The sequence below is a fragment of the Lynx canadensis genome, chromosome F1 (genome assembly GCF_007474595.2).
Source record: "Lynx canadensis isolate LIC74 chromosome F1, mLynCan4.pri.v2, whole genome shotgun sequence".
NCBI classification, from domain to species: domain Eukaryota; kingdom Metazoa; phylum Chordata; class Mammalia; order Carnivora; family Felidae; genus Lynx; species Lynx canadensis.
In genome coordinates this window covers 41,856,414-41,876,307 of record NC_044319.2, presented here as the reverse complement: position 1 = coordinate 41,876,307, position 19,894 = coordinate 41,856,414, and the positions used below count along the sequence as shown (strand labels likewise).

General features: G+C 52.8%; 1 protein-coding gene across 8 annotated transcripts in view; it reads right to left on the bottom strand.

Moving 5' to 3' along the window:
* The window catches only part of ATP2B4 (ATPase plasma membrane Ca2+ transporting 4), a 98,814-nt gene that overhangs the window by 50,036 nt on the left and 28,884 nt on the right, over window positions 1-19,894 (bottom strand). For 7 of the 8 annotated variants that reach the window (XM_030303425.2, XM_030303423.2, XM_030303424.2 and 4 more), the window contains exon 2: window positions 1,375-2,035. In XM_030303425.2, coding sequence (XP_030159285.1) covers window positions 1,375-1,567 — 193 coding nt within the window. In that variant the 5' untranslated portion in view covers window positions 1,568-2,035. Of the gene's footprint in view, window positions 1-1,374; window positions 2,036-15,178; window positions 15,258-19,894 lie in introns of those variants that run through there. The other variant, XM_030303420.2, reaches the window with a different exon arrangement.

Here is a 19,894-nt window from a genome sequence, read left to right as displayed (position 1 = left end):
AGGTAGGAAACTGGATTCTAGCAGTCAAGAGAACACGGAAGGAAGCTCCCTCAGATTGCGAAGAAAACAAGACATGTTAATGTACAGATACCTAGATAAAAATCTCTCGCTCGTTCGCTCTTGCTCTCTCTCAATCCTAAAGAGTCTGGAAGAGAGACTTGGACTCTTGTCCAAGTCCAAGTCCAAACTTACAGCACTGGCTGGGGGTCAAAACTTCTTAGACTTGGCAAAAAATATGATGTAGGTTCCAAGGAAGGCTAGAAATAGTCTACTTCAAGAGGCTAAAGGCATCTGAAGGACAAGATCTTTTTTTTTTCTTAATATTTTTTTAATATTTATTTTTATTTTTGAGAGAGAGACAGAGACAGAGACAGAGACAGACTGCGAGTGGGGGAGGGGCAGAGAGGGTGGGAGACGCAGAATCCGAAGCAGGCTCCAGGCTCCAAGCTGTTAGCACAGAGCCCAACACGGGGCTCAAACTCAGGAACCGCGAGATCACGACCTGGGCCAAAGTCGGATGCTCAACAGTCGGATGCTCAACCGACTGAGCCACCCAGGCGCTCTGAAGGACAAGATTTCTGATTTACCTAATGCTACTCAGCCATGTCCTGCCTCACTGACGGGGCCAAGTAAGACCCTGTAACACAGATGCTATAACCATGCATAAGTGACAAAGGAAGGTTCCTTTGATTCTGTCTCCATTCTGATGAGGCAAAATTTTACATTACCATGGCTTATTGGGCAACTGAAGTGAGCCAGGCAAGCACGAAGCCAGGTTTTCCGTTCTCTTTTAAAAGCACATTAAGAAGAACTATATTAAAGTGTGCCAGGCAGGGTTGAAAAAAGTCATCAATAATTCCCTGACACGAAGCAAAGTGAATAATCCAAAGATACGGTAGGTACTACCCTGTGATTTGCCCCCCTATTTCTAACTGTACACGATAGACAGATGCCACGTTGGGCGGATGCACTGGGTCACTTTTTTTGTGCCCGTTCTCCCCAGTTACACTGTGAGATCGGTGTGGGGCAGAATTGTATTTAAGTTCTTCTGTAATCAAAGACTGATATTGAATAAGAGACTTGATCGCTTACTGATAAAAGCGTCTCTAACACAGACACTTGTAAAGCAGAGCCAAATCCTCTCCTTTCTGTACACTGACACAGAAAAAGGAAGAAAGTCCGACCATCAGCGAACACCGTCGCCGGGAAAGAGATGGCTCTCCGTGGTCTCACCTCCTTTCAGAGGCCATGTTTTTCTCAAACGACCCAGATACACCAGTGAGGTCTCTTACTGCCCTCTCGAGAAGCCGGGAAACCATAGTTTTGAACACTAGCCACCTTCCTCTGATTCCCCACCCCTGGTGTGGTTTTTACCTTCCACGGGGTTGGTTTTCAGTCTACTGCAGAGATTCGTTACACCCCCGTAGTGGACGTTGATCTGGTTGATTGCGTCGGTCGAACGTAGCTCCATGAGCTTCCGCAGGTCCATTACTGTGCAGCCAAACTCCCGCTCATGGCTCTCAACCATCGAGTTGGCCGGCAAGGTACGTTCTGTTGGGTTCGTCATTCTGCCTGCTGTTACCAAGCCCCTCGACCAGAGAAAATGTGGCTTCCCTTCAACTGGTCAGGAACTCCTGCCCTTCTGCCTCACTTCTTACTTCTTGCTTCTCTGGGAGCCTGGGTAGGAAATAGTTGGGCTGTATCTTGTGCAGTGAGCTTCAGGGTAGCAGCCTCTAGCCCAGATCCTTTTTTGTGTATGAAGCTCGGCAGCGAGGGGAGGAAGGGGATGGGGGAGCCGAGTGGAAGCCGGACCACGTGTCACGACGATTGGTGTCCCCAGGTGGTAATGGAAGCCGTTGTCCAGGGTAGGTAGGTTCCTAGCTTAGACCAGCTTGCCCAGATGGAGGTATAAACAGGATGTGCGTGTTACCATGGAGGCTACCTTAGCAACAACCGGCAACTGCGGTGGTAGAGAGGCGGCAGGAGAAGGAGGAGGAAGAGGAGGGCTCCCTGGATACCGCTGACAACTGGATCTCTGGAATAAAGATTCGAAGACAGACAAAAACAATTAGAGCAGCCATGAGGATCCAGCACCTGCGAGGCAAGAGGTACTCATTTTAGGGCTTAGATGACAGCGGGTGCCTGAGCTGAACCGATCGCCGAGGCCTGAGCTGAGGGATCGGACTCAGGAAGGGCCCGCCTCTCCCTAGGAGGCCCCAGCAGCCTGTACACCCCCACGGAGAGGAGTAATTTCCGATATACCCCAGTCTTCACATCACGCCATTCTCAAGCCAAGTGACAATCTGGCGACTTCAGGAACTTGGAAATAAAAGGTTTGTAACCCCTAATGGCTCTCACGCTCTCCACGTCTATCCATATGAGGGCCCCACTATGAACTCCTTTAGTCTGATCTTAACTCTAACTGGGGAGAAGAGGTCAGAAGAGGAGTCCAGACCAGAGTGGCCTGGAGGGTGGCCTTCCAGTCTGCCCCCCGCGCCCCTGAACCCTGCGCCCTGTACCCAACACCCACATTGACAAACCAGGAGGGCAACCTGATAGAAGATGCCCAGATGCTCCGGGGCCCCTCCGAATTCTCAGCCTCCAGCCCGCTGCAGCTGTGAGCAGGTTGGGGACTACATTCAGGTCTTGGAGCTAATAAGCCCCATCCCTCCAAAAAGCTTTCGCCGTCTCCAAAAGGGGAGAGTAAAATGCTCTGGCAGTTGGCAATCCAGGGTGCAGCCTTTCTTTCTTTCTTTTTTTTTTTTTTTTTAATTTGTAATGCTTTTATTTATTTTTGAGAGAGAGAGAGACAGAGACAGAGTACTAGTGAGGGATGGGCAGAGAGAGAGAAAGACACAGAATGCGAAGCAGGCTCCAGGCTCCAAGCTGTCAGCACAGAGCCCGATGTGGGGCTCGAACTCACAAACTATGAGATCATGACCTGAGCCAAAGTCGGACGCTCAGCCGACTGAGCCACCCAGGCGCCCCCAGGGTGCAGCCTTTCTACGTAAACGGGACAGAAGGACCTCTGAGAAGGAGGTTTGCAGCGTATGGTTTCAGTGTTACTCGGGGTGGCGGGGATAAGGCAGCTATCAGTTCAGATAGAGCCCAGGGCCATGGCAAGGTCAGCAGGAAAGCAGGGTTAGCCCGCGTGTGAGTCAGCATCGGAGGGTCTCAGATCAGCATTTCTCCCCTCAGAAAGGCATGTGCGCCCCCTCTGAGTGGGAGGAAGGGCGGAGCTACGTGCAGGTGAGGATCTATAGGGCTGAAGGTGGCCAGGCTCCCCCTGCCCCCTGCCCCGGCCCTGTTCTTAGCTTTAGAGAGCAGCTCCTGCGTGTCGTGGGGCACCCATCGTCACACAGCAGCCATTTAAATGTGAAGCGGCTCTTTTGAACGCAGCACCAGAACATGGGGGCCCAGCCCTGGTTAAACAGTCCCCAGTGACTTGAGTTGTTACCAGGGAGTGGCAAGGATCTCGGGACAGCCCCTCTCTAATACATAGATGACATCCTCACTTGTAGAAGGCGAGCAAAGAGGCACAAGAACCATCAGAAAAGGGCTGGGCTCTTTTACCGGTTACTTTTCCCCAAATCACTTGTGGCCAAAGTTTCCTACCAATCCTGTTCCCGGCGGGTCCCCTGGGATGGAGTTGGGTACTCCTCCCTCCCCCAGTGTTCACTCTGCCTCCTCCTTTTATCAGAGATTTTTAGAGCTACTCTGACCTACAGAGGGCTAAGCAAGCAGGGCTTTGCTTTATTGTTGCTATTGTTTTTCAAACATCACACTGCCTTTTGCTTTTTCTCTTTTAAAGAATTTTTTTTAAAGTTTATTTATTTATTTGAGAGAGAGGGAGAGAGAGAGAGAGGAGGGAGAGGCAGAGAGAGAGAGGGAGAGAGAGAATCCCAAGCAGGCTCCATGCTGTCAGCGCAGATCCCGATGCGGGGCTCGAACTCCTGAAACCGTGAGATCATGACCTGAGCCGAAACCAAGAGTTGGACACTTAACCGACTGAGCCCCCCAGGCGCCCCCTCCTTTTTTTTCTTTTTTAGATGTCATCAGAGTAGCCTGGGGAACAGAGGTCTGGAGAGAACCTGAGGCAGCGTGTCAAACTCCCTTCATTCAGACTGGCCCAATGATAGGCGGTACGACAGAATTTCCCTCCAGTTCAGCTTCTCATCGAAGCCTGGAAGCAGTGGGAAGGGCTAGAGCAGTAAGGAGCCCATCTTGACCCTTAAGTAGAGCTCCTTAACCTTTCAAGAGGATGTTGACAACAGTGCTGACAGAGTGCTAAACTGGAAATCAGACTTTACTTTTCCTATCTCGACCCACTATAGTGTCTGTCCCATGAAGGCTAAGCTTTGCACTTGTCGCGTTCACGGCTTTATCTCCAGTGCCATAAGGGTGCCTGCACACATCGGCATTCAGCTCATTTTGTTGTCGTGCTTGTTGTTGTTGAATTAACTGGTAGCAGATTCAGAACCAGATTTACCATCTTCCCAGGCACCCTTGGGGCATGTCACTTGGCCTTCTTAGGGCTCAGTTCCTCCCACCTTCACCTGGGGGAAAAAAATCAGCCCTACCTCTTCACACCATCTCAAGAAAGTGACAAAGGACTAGAATAAGAGATAGAAATAGTGCTGGAAATCTTTTTTTTTTTTTTTTAATGTTTATTTTTGAGAGAGAGAGAGAGAGAGAGAGAGACAGAGTGAGAGCAGGGGAGGGGCAGAGAGAGAGAGAGAGGGAGACACAGAATCCGAAACAGACTCCAGGCTCTGAGCTGTCGGCACAGAGCCCAACACGGGGCTCGAACTCACGGACTGCGAGATCATGACCTGAGCCGAAGTCGGACACTTAACTGACTGAGCCCCTAGTGCTTGGAAATCCTAGATGAAAGATGACCAGTGCCCAGTATGTCCACTCTCAAGTGATGGGAGAAGGCTTAATTTGATCTTAATGAACTTTTGGTATCTAGCCCTTTAAGCAGAAGGACAATAAGCTCCACGTCCCCCTCCATCTCTCCTTGCCAAAGGGAATGCCCAACCCTCAGAAAGAATGGAAAATTCCAAGGCAGCTCCATTAGCAATAACCATTAGCTACGTTATAACCACTGGCAACACCACTAGGCTATGCAGCCTTCGATTTCTAGAAAAGAAGAAAGGACGGTCTGAGTCAGAGTTCCTTACTTTGAACCTCTCCTCGAGGTATGAAAGGGGAGAAATTTTTCACTCACGGAGGCGACCAGTGAGAAAAGGTCACTTGAGATTAGAGCACGTGGGGCATGTGGCAGAGAATGAGGTCTGTCTGCTTCGGGTTGCTCTAGAGACGCTTACAGAGGAGGTCACGCACTAAGCCGTTGACACAGAGTCAAGGGGGCCGTTGTCAGCTGGGGCCCCTAGCTTAAGGTGGGATCTCTAAGGACGTTCTTCCGGAATTCGGAGGCCTAGCAGGCACCCATACGCCTCTCTGAGCTCTCAGAATGTGAGCGTTCCACAGCTGCTGAGTCTGCCTGGCCCCTACCCTTATTAGGCAACTGGCAAAGAATAATCTGTAAGTGCTCTCACACCCCCTCGGCCACAGCCTCAGCCTCAGATGCAACGCTCAGACGCCTGGGAGGTACCACCTCTTGTCAGGTCAGGATTAGTCACGCAGCCCTGGGGCATTCTGGGTAAGGTATGTGCTCACTCCCAGTTTCTAGCATTTTGCCAGCTTAGAGGACGATAGGATGGAAAAGCAAACACTACCTACAGGGGCAAGACATCCTATTATTGTACATGATCATTGAATCATTTCAATGTTCTTCGGCCCAAAGTCTTGTAACATCCTTTGTACAATTTGTAATGACGGTGAAAACATTGTCTTTGATCAATTCTACGTACGACAGCTTTGACCCCCCCCCCCCCCCTTTACAGATGAAGCCACTGAGGTCCGACGAGAAAAAAAGTGATTTAGTCTTTGGCAAGTCAGCACCCTTGACCATCTGGCCCTCCTTTTGTTATACCTTACTCCCTCCCTCGAGTCTGGACCTCCTCATTTTCTTCCTCCTTCTCCTCCTCATCCTCCTCCTCCTTCTTCTTCTTTTTTATATTTAATTTCATTTACTTATTTAAAAATTTTTAATGTTTACTTATTTTTGAGAGAGAGAGACAGAGCGCAAACAGGGGAGGGGTAAGAGAGAGAGGGAGACACAGAATCTGAAGCAGGCTCCAGGCTCCGAGCCGTCAGCACAGAGCACGACGAGGGGCTCGAACTCACGGACCGCGAGATCGTGACCTGAGCCAAAGTCAGACGCTTAACCGACTGAGCCACCCAGGTGCCCCTTTTTAAAAGTTTATTTATTGGGGCGCCTGGGTGGTGCAGCCGGTTAAGCGTCCGACTTCAGCCAGGTCACGATCTCACGGTCCGTGAGTTCGAGCCCCGCGTCAGGCTCTGGGCTGATGGCTCGGAGCCTGGAGCCTGTTTCCGATTCTGTGTCTCCCTCTCTCTCTGCCCCTCCCCCGTTCATGCTCTGTCTCTCTCTGTCCCAAAAATAAATAAACGTTGAAAAAATTAAAAAAAAAAAGTTTATTTATTTATTTTGAGAGAGAGACAGGGAGAGCAAGCGGGGGAGGGGCAGAGAGACAGAGACAGAGAGAGAGAGAGAGAGAGAGAGAATCCGAAGCAGGCTCTGCACTGGCAATGCAGAGCCTTACATGGGGCTCGAGCTCAAGACCCATGAGATCATGACCTGAGCTGAAATCAAGAGTCAATTGCTCAACTGACTGAGCCATCCAGGCACCCCTTTTCATCTTTTATTTTACAGAGAGAGAGAGAGAGCATGCATGAACAGGGGAGGAGCGGAGAGAGAGGGAGAGGGACAATCTCAAGCAGGCTCCATGCTGAGTGCGGAGCCAGACTTGGGGCTTGATCCCACGACCCTGGGATCCTGACCGGAGCCATAATCAAGTCAATTGCTCAACTGACTGAGCCTCCCGGGCTCCTTATTTTCTGACAAACATCAGAAATGCAGGCATCTCTGGAGTGGAGAAAATAACCGTTTCCACCTAGAGGAAATGTTGACTCTTCACCAGCTCTTTCTCCTTCAGAATCGACCACATCGCATCACAGCTACATCACATCACAGGGGCTGAAACAGACCTTCTCCTGCTCCCGTACCTACCTGAGAAACAAACAAACCACCCCACGCTTCCAGATAACTCAGTCTGCGGCGAGACTTGCTAGGAAGTTCTGAAACAGGCAGCTGCCAGGGACAAGGACCTCATGCCCTAAGCCACCAAACCATAAACAACAGTCAGACATTCTGTTTCCTCCAATTTTGTCCACGGAATCCCTTACTCTTGGAAACCTTCCCGGGCGCTAAAGAAGCGATACATCCCCAGGCTACGAGGAGAAAGGGCAGCTCCCGTGTAGGGATAGAGTAGGGTCTTTTGAGGACCTGAAAGTGAGCCCACACCCTGACTCTTCCCTGCCAGAGGCTCCTATTGAATCTGGCACGATGCATGGGAAATAAAGTATGAATGGAAACAGGAGAAAGGGAACAGGAGGGGCCAGGGCCCAGGGAACCAGGCTGGCTCAGCACTGCAGCCGGACCTGCCTAGAATAATAAGGGCTACGCTCAGCTCTGGCCTCCGGGCTGCAAGCGAGGGCTGCCTCGTAGAGCCGCCTCTGGTTCCCTGCTCTACCCTGGGTTGACCTCTTCACCAGGCTGAGAGCCTCTGCTCGGGAGCGAGACGGGAGTACTCAGAGATGCTGTGGTTGGAGTGTCAGTGTCACTGCCACGCAGGACATAAGGCGTGAAAGAGGGAAGACTTCGAGGGGGGTGGAGGGACAGGCCGGTCCTCCTCAGGAAGCACCAAACTGAGATACGAAACCTGCTCCAGTCGCCTCTTCTCCCCAGACCTGTGCCCTTCTCTCTGATCCGGAGGCTCCCTCTCCCAAGTGAGGCTCTATTTTTCTCCCTATCTGCAAGGGGAGGGATGGAGTGAGGGAGAGGGGTTGGAAGGGAGGGAAAGAAGGTTTGCCAGGTACCTTAGGAGGCAGTCCGTGGGGAAATGAGAGAGACATCACACACGTACGATATTTAGTGCCTAGGTGGCGGCCGATACGTACCGGCTGGTCATCGCTACGTATATTGTCTCCCTGAATCCTCACCAACAGTCCCACGGGGAGGGCACCACCATTTTATAGCAGGGAGATCAAGATTCAGAGAGCTAGGGCTTGTGCTCTAGTTGAATCCAAGCCACCTTGTCTCAAGTACAAGGACATTGCTGTTACAAAATGGAAAAACCCAAAAAACCCAAAAAACCAACCGTGGCTTTACTTCCTAAAGCCTGATGAGAAGGTCCACGTGAACCTTTCTGTCCCTTGCCCATGAGCCCTAAAGGCTCCTAAAGGTCAGGGGAACACCTCCTCAGTAGTGACTTGAGACCGAGAGGTCCTGCTCGACATTCTCTTCTCTGCTGTCTCCGGCAGGGGCACTTCCTGTGCCATCACCCACAGTTTCTGAGGTTTGACTTCTCTCAGGCATTTCCCATGCTTCTAAGAGGGCCATGCCCTGTCAAGGAAGCTGGCAAGCACTTGAACATGGCAGGCTGCCTGGCTGGTGTGAAACATCCTTGGCTGGCCCTTCTCTCTGAAGGTCTAAACCCCACACAGAGGTCTCTCTGCTCCCTCCTCATTACAGGTCCCTTATTTCCATGACCCAGATCCTAGCTCACTCTTGCCAGTTCTTGCCTCTTGGGTCTGGCAGCCATGCCTATCATGGTGCCAGGCTCTTCCTCCCCGCCCCCCGCCATGCCTGCCCTGCCCTATTGCTTCTCCAGTGCCTCCTGGCTTGCAGAAGCAGACCTGGGCACACACCCTCCTTCCGTCTACTGAGGCCCTTTGGAGGCATGTGGGAAGAAAGTACGTTGGCTAAAGTTCAGGTGGTGGGGGGTACCACCTGTCACCGTCACCCAACAGCCGTGCCCATGCCAGGAAGCCAAGTGAGGGCTGGGGCACCAAAACCAGGCCTCCGCACTGACCACAGGATGGCACAATGTGACCCGTGGTCCTGGTCGAGGTCCTGGAACCTGATGCTAATTCTCAGCCGGCTCCTAGGACCAGGGTTCTAGAGGCTACGCCCTTTCTGAAGAGACAGCATCACTTCCCGGTGAGGAAGCAGGGACACATGAGGCTCTCGTGCCCACTCTTTTCCTCCCCAAGTTGGCCACGCTGAGGAGTCTTCAATTCAGTAGCAGAAACGCAGTGCTAGCATCAAAGGATCTTTCTGGAGAAAATACGTCACCTTTGACCCCTAAGCCTCAGGAATCCAGAATTCTTCCTTCTTTTCCACGGTCGCCTGGTACTTCTACGTCAAAACTAAGTCTATGCAGCGTGCCTGGGTGGCTCAGTTGGTTAAGTATCTGACCCTTGATTTCAGCTCAGGTCAGGATCTCATGGTTTGTGAGTTTGGGCTCCGTGTGGGGCTACACGCTGACAGTGCAGAGCCTGCTTGGGACTCTCTCTCTCTCTCTCTTCCTCTCTTTCTGCCCCTCCCCTGCTCTCTCTCTCTCTCTCTCTCTCTCTCTCTCGCGTGTGTGCGCATGCGTGCTCCCTCAAAATAAGTAAATAACCTTAAAAAATAAATAAATGAAACTCGGGACTTCATTAAAAAAACAAACAAACCAACTAAGTCTATGTATACCCTGGGCCTAGTCATGTACTAGTGGGTGCATCTCCCAAAGAAATAATCATACAGGTTCAGGAGGCGGCATGAGTGAAGATGTTCACAGGGACATTACTGTGGTGACAGGAAGTGGTAGGCAACCTGGGATTCCCTGTCCCAATGATGGACAGGCAAAATATGTGTGCTAGACAACAGGGGATATAATCCAACAGTGAGGCACAGATCAGACATACACGCAAGGACACTTGTGATCTTAGAAACAGTGTTGGGGGGGGGTGGGGAAAATGCTTTAATAGTTTTTACACAAATTGAAAACACATCATCTAAAGCAATGCTCTATATTTTAAGGGACATATTTATTTATTTTTTGATGAAGAGTTTGCAAAGTCTTTTTTTATTAAGTCTCTTTTTGAGAGAGAGAGAGAGGGAGAGAGCACGAGTGAGTGAGGGGCAGAGAGAGGGAGAGAGAGAATCCCCTGCAGCTTCCGCACTGTCAATGCAGAGCCCGAAGCGAGGCTCGAGCTCACCTGATTTAGGGCTTATATCTCACGTGAGATCATGACCTGAGCCAAAGTCAGATGCTTAACTGACTGAGCCACCCAGGCGCCCCTTTAAGGGACATATTTAAACAAAAGATACATATTAGTCCATTGAAATGGGTGAGGACAGGGATAGAGGTGGAATATGGGGTAACGGTGAACACACAAAGGGCCCCTCATGGACCAGTGATAAAATGAGCCATGAACCAATGGTATGGTCAGCTCCATACTCTGCACCTGACACCCCAACAAATAAATCCAAAACACATGGTGATCCTGAGACCGTGCAGTCCTCGAGGGGCTATACTGTCTAAGATACACTAAGGCAACGGTGACCAAACTTATCGGTTCGGGCCTGATGCCTTCAGGGCGCAGGAAAAGGTAGGGCCCATCGACAGCACAAACTTCTCTACACAGCGATACCAAGAATTGACCCACGGTCGGTAGCCTGTTCCTAATCATTTGGCTTGTTGAGAGTCAGCTCACGTCAGAGACTCCAGGAACCATCAAGATGGAGACAGGAGGCTTCATGGCCTGGGTCGGGACACTAAAGCAGACTGTGCCTGAGAGGGCAATGTCACCCCTCCGGTATTCTCCTAAAATAGCATCAATAGATCAGGATGAAAAAGGGCAGTCCCTCAGGCTCGGAGCCATGGGGAATGTACCCGCTTCCACATAATCTGAGTCATACTGGCCCAGGTCACCTCTGTGGCCTCCTGTGACCCAAGGGCTGTGGGGGAGTGTTCGCAGCAAGCCAGAGCTCAAAACAATGTGGAGGACGAAGCAACACTGACCATTCCCTTCAGTCGACTAAGGACGACGAGAGCCGATTGCAGGCGGGAGTGACGGTGCCGCGCGGAAGAAGGCCTGTTGTTTAATGGAAGGGGAGCTGGCAGCCTCCCCCAGGCCCTCCCACTTGCTCATGGGAAATGCTCAGGATATGGGGCAGCGAGGGTGTCTGCTTCTCACTCCTAAGCAGGGAGCAGCTCTTCAGAACTGGGACAGGACGCAGACCTTGGCCGGTCACACGCAAATGTCCAGTATGTATAGTCTCTCGGACAACACACATTGCCTTTCTTGGGGCTGCTTTCCGTGGTTTTTCCACATTTTGGTTCCAAAGGAACAAAGGGGCTTTTTAGCAGCTGGATTGGATCTTGGGTTATTTTTAGAAACGAATTTCAGCAGAGTCATGCCAGGCTGGTGGAGAGGGAGAGGAGGGTCAGTCTCCCTTGGCTGCTGGAGCAGGACCTCGTAGCTAGCTCCTAGGCCTCAGGTTCTGGCGGGGGCCCCCAGAGGGGAGGGGGGAAGGCCCTGGCCTCGGCCTGAGAAGGCCACAGCTCAGCCACCAGAAGGGAGTGTCACAGAGCTGCTCTGTCCCCCATAACATTCCTGTGTGACCCTAGTCAGAGTAGGCTGGACATCGTGCCTGGAAGACCGTCCCATCTCCTCCCTCCGCTCCATGACAGCGTCCCCTGGACAGAGCACAGAGAATGCCCTCCACCCCCAGCCCTTCTCCCAGCCCAGCTGTTTCCTGGAAGTCCCAGGCAAGGACCCCACGCTGAGAAGATGACGTGCATCAGGAAAGAGGGCCGGGGCACTCCCTGATAACATGTCATCCCATTCGTCCGGCTTTGTCTGTCCTTGTCCACAAACTGCACACACAGCGGCCACCACGGCAGCCCCCGGCCGTAGAAAGCGAACTGGCCATTCTCCTCTGCGCTCGCGGCCCGGTCTGGAGCAGTGGTTCTCAAACTCAAGTGGGCATCAGGAGCCCCGGGAGGCCTGATGACAACCTATGGCTGGGCCCTGCTGCTGCTGTGGCCAGAGTTTCTGATTCCGGAGTGGGGAGGGCAGGCCTGGGAATGTGCATATCTAACACGCTCCCTAACAAGGGTGCCGCGGCTGCGGGTCTGGGGCCCACACAGAGGACACCGCACAGGTTACAAGGCATCTCTGCGAGGAACATCAGGAACCCCTCTCACAACCCCAGATTAATGCACTCTGGGGGCCTCGAATAGGGGCCAGGTCCAGAAGGTGCTCTCCGACCTAGGCTGACAGGGGAGGCACAGGAAAGTCACATCACACATCCCTTCCTGCCTTTCCCTCTCCCAGGGTGCCGATCGCTGCTTCCATGCATCTCAGGGCACCCCCTTTCCCAGACACCCATGATCTTCCCCAGGGAAGCCCCTCTCCTGTCAGTCCTTGAGAAAACAGACTTGAGAGGACTCCCTGGAACTTGCCACAGGAGCCAAGGTTTATTCAGTAAGTTGAAACAAGCCACTTCGTCAGCTTCAGAGGACACCCAGGCCTCTCCTGGGTCCAGCTAGAGCTAAGCGCCCTCTGCGCTCCTGTTTCCTATGACTGACCCCAGGTGAGAGACGGAGGGGGCCGCCCGCAGGTGACGGGAAGCTTGGGAATCAAGGACACCCACCCCTCGCGTTGGGCTCCCCCAGTGTTCCCACCACTGGCCCATCCGGACCCCAGGCTGCCTTCCCCCGCCACCCCCCGCACCCCCTCGGGGGCACCTTCCCGCTGCTCTGGGGTGCGGCTGGCGGGGGGGCGGGGGCAGCAGCTGTTTTCCAGTCGGGGTGACAGGCTGCTATAAACACCCGCTCCAGGTTGCTATGGCGAAACGAGGGTGCAGCCTGGCTACAGTGAAGCTATTTATGTGCCTGTAACGGCAGAGTGGTCTGTTTTTTATTATTTTACTTTTCAAGCTTTCCTTTCCCAACCCCCTAGTATGGCTTAAAAAAAAAAAAAAAAGAGCCACTGTAACTTTCTCAGGAACAAAAAGAGTGTGCAGCTGTAAAACAGAGCTTGCTTGGGACTTGAGCCAGGAAAGGGAAACCTGAAGTGGGGGATATGGCCCATTCCTTTCAAGAAGGGAATGTGTGGCTTCTTACTCATACAGGTGTGCAGGCACCCCAGCCCCGCAAGGAGAAAGGCCAAACTCGGTGTCCCTCACCTCTGTACCACTTACATTATTAAGCGGAGGCAAAGCCACTTCATCTTCTAGCTTCCTTTCAAAGGCAGGCTCCAGCCAGCAACGTTCCTCACATCCCCCTTGGCTCCCGCCCCCGCCATCGGCCCCCATTGGCCACCAATGTCATCAGGGCAAGGACACGGGAGATTCCACCAGGAGTCACGGGAAGAGAGCCCAGCCCCACGGCGTCCCCCAGGCTGCAGGTCTGCAGGGAATGGCCTCTAGAGGTACCTCTGAAGGGGACCCGTGTTTCCCCACTTACACAGAGAACTTTCATCCAATTCTCACCCCTCAGGGAGCTCTGGGGTGAAGGGCTATCCTGCACAAGATTTAGAGTTGTAGTCAACGTGGCGAGGACCCCGAGCTGGCAACCAAGGAGTTGGCAATGAAGGCTCAGATGCTGAAGGATGATTAGGAGTCAGATTGATTCCTCCTTGGACACCCATGTCTTCAAGGCGCCAGGCACATGGGGAAGAAAGGTTTTTGGCAGAAGAGGTAGGGAGTGACCAGAGATGAGCCCCTAGGTGGGGCACTATTGCCCCCTGCCTTCTCCACTCGTCCAACCCCAAATAAAGTAACAAAAAAGAACAACGAAATGGGCTGTGGGTCATAGGCATCTCAAGAAGGTCAAGAGAGTGGAAGGAACTAGCCCATGTGGTAATCTCCCCTCTCTCTCTCTCTCTCTCTCTCTCTCTCTCTCTCTCTCTCACACACACACACACACACACACACACACACAATGTGTACCAATTTTGATAAACAAGCAATAGGTTGACAATTACTAAATAGCATCTAAGTAAGAGAGTCACCTTCCAGAAACAGCTGATTGGAATACAAACGATGCTGCAGAATTTTATCAGCCCTCTTTTTCCACCTTATTCCAGCTCCTTTCGGATTTGGTATATCCTTAGGAGGAGGGAAAAAAAAACCTTCCCGCTGATGGGCGTGTGAATCAGATAAAAGTGAAGTTGGGGCAGTGCTAAGAGCAAATCCCACGAACTGTTCCCATTTCTTCCATCTCAGATTATAACTGAATGTTTCCAGCTGCCACCATAGCTCTGAAAGGGTATTGAGGAAAACAACCCCATGAGGAGGAGAGAGGGCAGAAGGGGGCAGCTGCAGCTTTTCCACCAGGGAAGCATCCTCGGCTGCCCCAGGAGAGGTCGAAGGCCTAACTGACAGCCCGGGTTAGCCGACAAAGTCTGGCTGGGAAAATCAGAACCTGGGACGGAAATCAGTCCTGGCAATACCTTGGGGTCAAAAGAGCAGAGTAGTCATGGTTGCTAAGCCTGTCAAAGCAAGTGTCATCAACATCCCATTGTTCCTGTAGGGTACAAAGGGAGGAGGGAGGAGGTGAGGAAAGGGTCCAGTATGGGGCACTACCCTGGACGGTTGACAGTAGGCTGGGGGGAAGGCTGGTGTCCCAGACGTTAGCGTCTCTGTTCCTAAGTCTCAGGGTATTAATTCAAGCAGAGTGGCCATTACTTAGGAATACGCAGAAAGACAAAGAGAAGCAGACACCCCCAAGGTAGAGGAAGCTTCCCAAAGTCACGGACTAGAAAGAACATCTGTTCAAGAGAGCTCAGATCCGTGGTGATGGACACAGGGCCCATTGTTGAAAGAGACAAAGGGCAGGCGAAGAGGTGATTCAGCCTCAGCTGGTCACTGTAGCTGGAAGAGGAGAGAGAGAGGAGGGTACGGCGTATTCTTCCTCCAAGTGAGCAGAAAGGTTGTCTCATCTCTCTATCCCAACCCCTGCCCTAGTGCCTAACCTAACATGTGGACTGGACTTGATGAATGAATCACCCTTCTCTGTTCCAGTGTGCTTCCATTTCCAAGGGAAGGAGAAGCACGGGATTCCCAGAAGGGGACCCAATCTCCAGAGAGAACCAGGTACCTATAAGTCCCAAGAACCACTCCTTCACCATTTGTCTCATCTCCCCCTCCTCCCTCCTGGGGCCCTGGTAGACCGAACAGATTGGCACATCTCACTTGTTCTCCAGGACACCATCCCAGGGCTCTTCTGGTGCAGGTAGAGGGAGACCAGCCATCATTGCAGGGGTCCCCCACTCTCTAGGGAGGAGGCAAAGGTAAACACAAAGAATTTCAGTTCTCCCAACACCCATTCGATTCCAAACTCCCACACACAGCATTTTAAACACCACTGCAGTACCTCCAAGGAAAAGTCTGGGAGAATATGGTGACGGTGGTAGGGGGGAGGCCTGGAGGAAGTGACAAAAAAGGCTTCTTTCTGGATTCTATCTGAGGCACTGTGCTGCCAGAAATCATAGGAAAAATACCTCGTTCCAAACTCTTTCCATCTCATTTTCTTCCTATACCTCATTTCCAAGGTTCTCACTTTATTTTTTTTTTCTATCTGTGTATATCACTTTCCCCATCTCTCCCTGTCTCCCTGTCTCCCTCCTTCCTTCTCTCTCTCCTTCTCTATCACCCCCCCTAGCACCGCCCCCCTCATCTATCTGTCTCAATCTCAAAATCCCTCTCCTTCTCTTTTTCACAACTTTAGCAACAGCCTGATTGGATGGAGTTCCATTCTCTTTATGTAGTAGTTTGTGGAACCCATCAGCCCTGTCCAGCGCCCACTGGCTCAAGTAGGGGCAGGTACAGATGTGCTGAGAAGCAGGTTGGGCTCTTCCGGGGCTGTCACGGTGAGCACCAACACAGCGCCAATCCATGTCACCGGGGTCACAGATGATGGACCGAGGGCACACAGGATGAACTCTGCGAGTCTACCTGCCCCCTCCCACAGCCTTCTGGAGCTTGCCTGGGCCAAGCCAAATATGTAGCATCTAACTGTGCCTGAGGTATAGGCAAATGGCTAACACCAAGGCCCCAGAAGTGAGGAGCTCTAACGAGATGGGGGAAGAGAAAGGATAGGAGACTATTCCATGGACTAAAAGCTAGAGTCGGGATTTAGTACGCTCAGCCAAGTTCCCAATGTGGCACGAATAAGGGAGCGGCCCGATGGAGGACGGGGCTGGGAGCCTGGACAGACTGAAAGGCACCCAGGACTACAGTCTGACTCTGGCTCCTTTCAAAGTGTCCACAGAAACGGAAAAGTCCAGAACTGAACACAGTAAGCTAGTCCGACCCAACCACAAGCTGCAAGATACTCCACTATCCCACCTCGCCTCCACTCTGAGCCTAGAGAACGTGGGTAGGGAGTAGAGGCTGGAGACCAGCTTCTTGGCCACATGGCTGCCTTCTGCCCCGCCACCGTGCGAGGATTCGAGGATTCACAGAGGGACCCAGGCCCGGCAGAGCCAGACCTCCGCAGGCAGTCTCACACTATTTGCCCAACACTTGCTTCTGCAAAAGTCCCCTTGCCCCCCCCCCCCCCACAACAAGGCTCACACACCCTGGCCAGCTGTTCCAAATCTGTAAGCTCTCCATCACCAGAGAACAATCCTTTTCGGTCGGAGGGTTGGAGGGAGGGGTCCATGCTCTCCCTTCAGGGTCTCAGCCACTGAACCCTCCCTCTGCAGGCAGCCAAGTCAAAAGAGAAGCTGAGGACATACCGCCAGGCCCTCCCTCCCCCCACCTCCTCCAACAGGCAGGGCCAGAAAGAGAACTCCTCCGCGGGGGGGGGGGGGGGGGGGGGGGGGGGGGGAAGTCCCAGGGCAGTGAGGCCTGGAAACTTTGCCGTCTAAGGCTGTGGAATTCTCCTACCGGGCTCCTGCAGTTCATCACTGTGGCTCCCTGGATTCCCGATTTGGGCTTTAAAAGGTAGCACCAGAGCGAGAAGGCCAAACATGTTGAGGAGAAGAAAAAGAAAAAAACAGCAGTTGGTGGCAGCTCACAGATAACCGCCTCCGACGTTCGTCTTCTGAGTGACTGAGTACGTGTAGGGGGTTGGGGGGGGGGGAGAAGAAAAGAGCAGAAGGAAAAGAAGTGTCGACCACACCCCAGAACACTCTTCAGGGTTCCCAGCTAATGTTGCCTTTTTTCGCACTCCGGACCCTAACCTGCTTGTGCAACGATCACCTAGGGCTTGGTTGGTTTGAAACTTTCTCCTCTTAGCAGATCTGAAAAATCGGAGGCTCTTGCCCCCCTTTGGAAAAAAGAGAGCCAGAGGGCTCACAGGTGTGAGTGCAAGGCTTTGGGACATGAACTTCCAAGACTGAAGAAGTGGCCTCTTGGCCAGGTTGCCATGGTTTCCATGAGAACAAACAGAGGGTTGGCTCTACAGAGGGGTAGGAGGGCGAATGGCCTTTTTCTCCCCATGGGAATAGTTTCAAGGGCCAAGGCAGGAGGGGCATACAGTAAAACACACAGAGACGGTTACAGAAAGGTTCTAGGGGAAAGACAATGGACAGACTTTTTTTTTTTTCCCTAAATTTTTTTTAATGTTTATTTATTTTTGAGACAGAGAGAGATGGCGCGAGCGAGGGAGGGTGGGGCAGAGAGAGAGGGAGACACGGAATCCGAAACAGGCTCCAGGCTCTGAGCTGTCGGCACGGAGCCCGATGCGGGGCTCGAACCCACGAACAGTGAGATCATGACCTGAGCCGCAGTCAGACGCTCAACTGACTGAGCCACCCAGGCGCCCCGACAATGGACAGTCTTGACGGTCCCCATTCTTCCCGGGGAGACTAGGGTGGAAGGCCCCACTAATAGGATGATAAGACACTGCTCAGGCGGTGAGCCAAACCTAGGAAGGAAATAGGAAGATAAAATGCCCAGCCAACCCAACTGTAGGAGGCAGGGAGAACACAGCAGAAGTTGAGCTGCTTTGGGAAGGACGAAGACTTCCAAAGACTCTGAGTTTTGCTTGCAAGGAGGGCAGGGAGAGGACTAGGCCCCCGCAGTGATATGTAGAGGGGCTGCTCCCCAGGACTGAGGCCCACCCCCCTGCCCACCCTCAATGCCAACATTAGCGCACCGCCTTCCCAGGCCCCCGGGTCAGGACTCTTTCCAAAGGAGCCAGATGGGGCAGAGGACTGCCAAGTGCCAAAATCCTGCCACGTCCTCCTAGCAGGAGCTGTCTGCTGAACAGGGCCACCTGGCCAAGGAATTCCCTTTCAGACTCATGGGCAGCTCTCTGCATCGTGTGAGAACCCCCTTGGATGCCTCCTCCAGAGCTGGTGCCAGCTTGGCTCACACTGGAGAGACGGAAAGGAGACAGAGCCACGCAGGACTCTGCTACACCCAGAAGCGGCGATGACTGCACCTCTGTAGGTAAGTCCCACGTACGCCCTGCTACCTTCTCAGAGCCGCGCGGGGCCAGGTCCTGACTGATCACAAGCTGGGAGGCGGGCCGGACCCAATCCCAATTTCATCATCCCTGGCAACTGCACTAGCCAATTTCCCGGCCTTTTCGGGGAGGAGACCCTCCGCTTTTCCTACCAACTGTATCAGACATCTCACAGAATTCCAGAATCACAGTCGTGAAGGGAACTTGAGGGACAATATAATACAAACCCCTTCATTTTACAGTGAAGCACGTCTGAGTCAAACACGGGGCTGGGCCCTGGGACGAAAAGGCTATGCAGCTCGGCGGAAAAGCAGGGTACAGGGAGAGGCACACGATGCAAAGAAATCCGTATTCGGTGCCCAATGAAGGGTGGAAATACCTCCTTTACCTGTTCGCCTGTGTGTATCCCACACGGCCAGGATCCGCCCTGCAGGCCGGCTTGCCAGCTGCCGCCAGGGAGAGCTCCCTCACAGCCTGGCCTTTCCCTGCTGGGCTCGGCCCACACCACGAGGGGAGGGGAGCTTTCTCGAGGCTTTCCAGAGCTGCCCCTAAACATGGGTATCAAGTGAAAAGGTGGTTGGGACATGAAACACCCTAAGTTTTGCTGGGTAGGTCATGCGCCCACGGGCCGTATTCATCCGAAGGGGGCATGTGTCGAACATCTTCATGAAGGTGGCTTATGGGCACTTAGCTGTCAGCCTGGCACATGGCCCGGGGTCACTAGGCCCTAAGAAATATCTAAGAAACCCAGAAGGGAATCCAGTTTGACCAGAAGGGCTCAAGGGCACCACGGCAGCCAGCCTCATGGGCCCCGTCCCTCCTGGAGCTCTGCCTGGGGCGCCTGGGTGGCTCTGTCGGTTAAGTGTCCGACTTCGGCTCAAGTCATGATCTCACAGTTCGTGAGTTCGAGCCCTGAGTCAGCCAGGCTCCTGCCCCTCTCAGCCCACAGACTCTCCCGTGACAGCTCTTCCCAAGCAGCCCTAGGCTTGCCTCTGCCTCAGCACACCCTTCCTCCAAATCCATTCTTCCTGGGCCTTCGTATCCTCATCTGAAAAGTAGAGATAATGAGAATAGCCTACCTCAGACAGAAGTTGAGAGGATCATCACTTCTTTACAGTACAAAGGCCCACCGCTCTTGGATGAAGTTGAATTGCCTTACTATCGAACAGGGGCGCCTGGGTGGCTCAGTCTGTTAAGCGTCCGACTTCGGCTCAGGTCATGAGCTCACAGCTCGTGAGTTCGAGCCTTGCATCGGGCTCTGTGCTGACAGCTCAGATCCTGGAAGCTGCTTGGGATTCCGTGTCTCCCTCTCTCTCTCTGCCCCTTCCCCGCTTGTGCTCTGTCTCTCTCTCTCTCTCTCACAAAAATAATAAACACTTAAAAAAAAAAAAAGAAGCTACTGAACAATGAAAACAAAGTGACAAGGCTGCTTCTCTGTCAGAGGCCCCCAGTGCCTCCGGCCACCTTGTTCCCATGCTTCCTAGCCCTGGGCC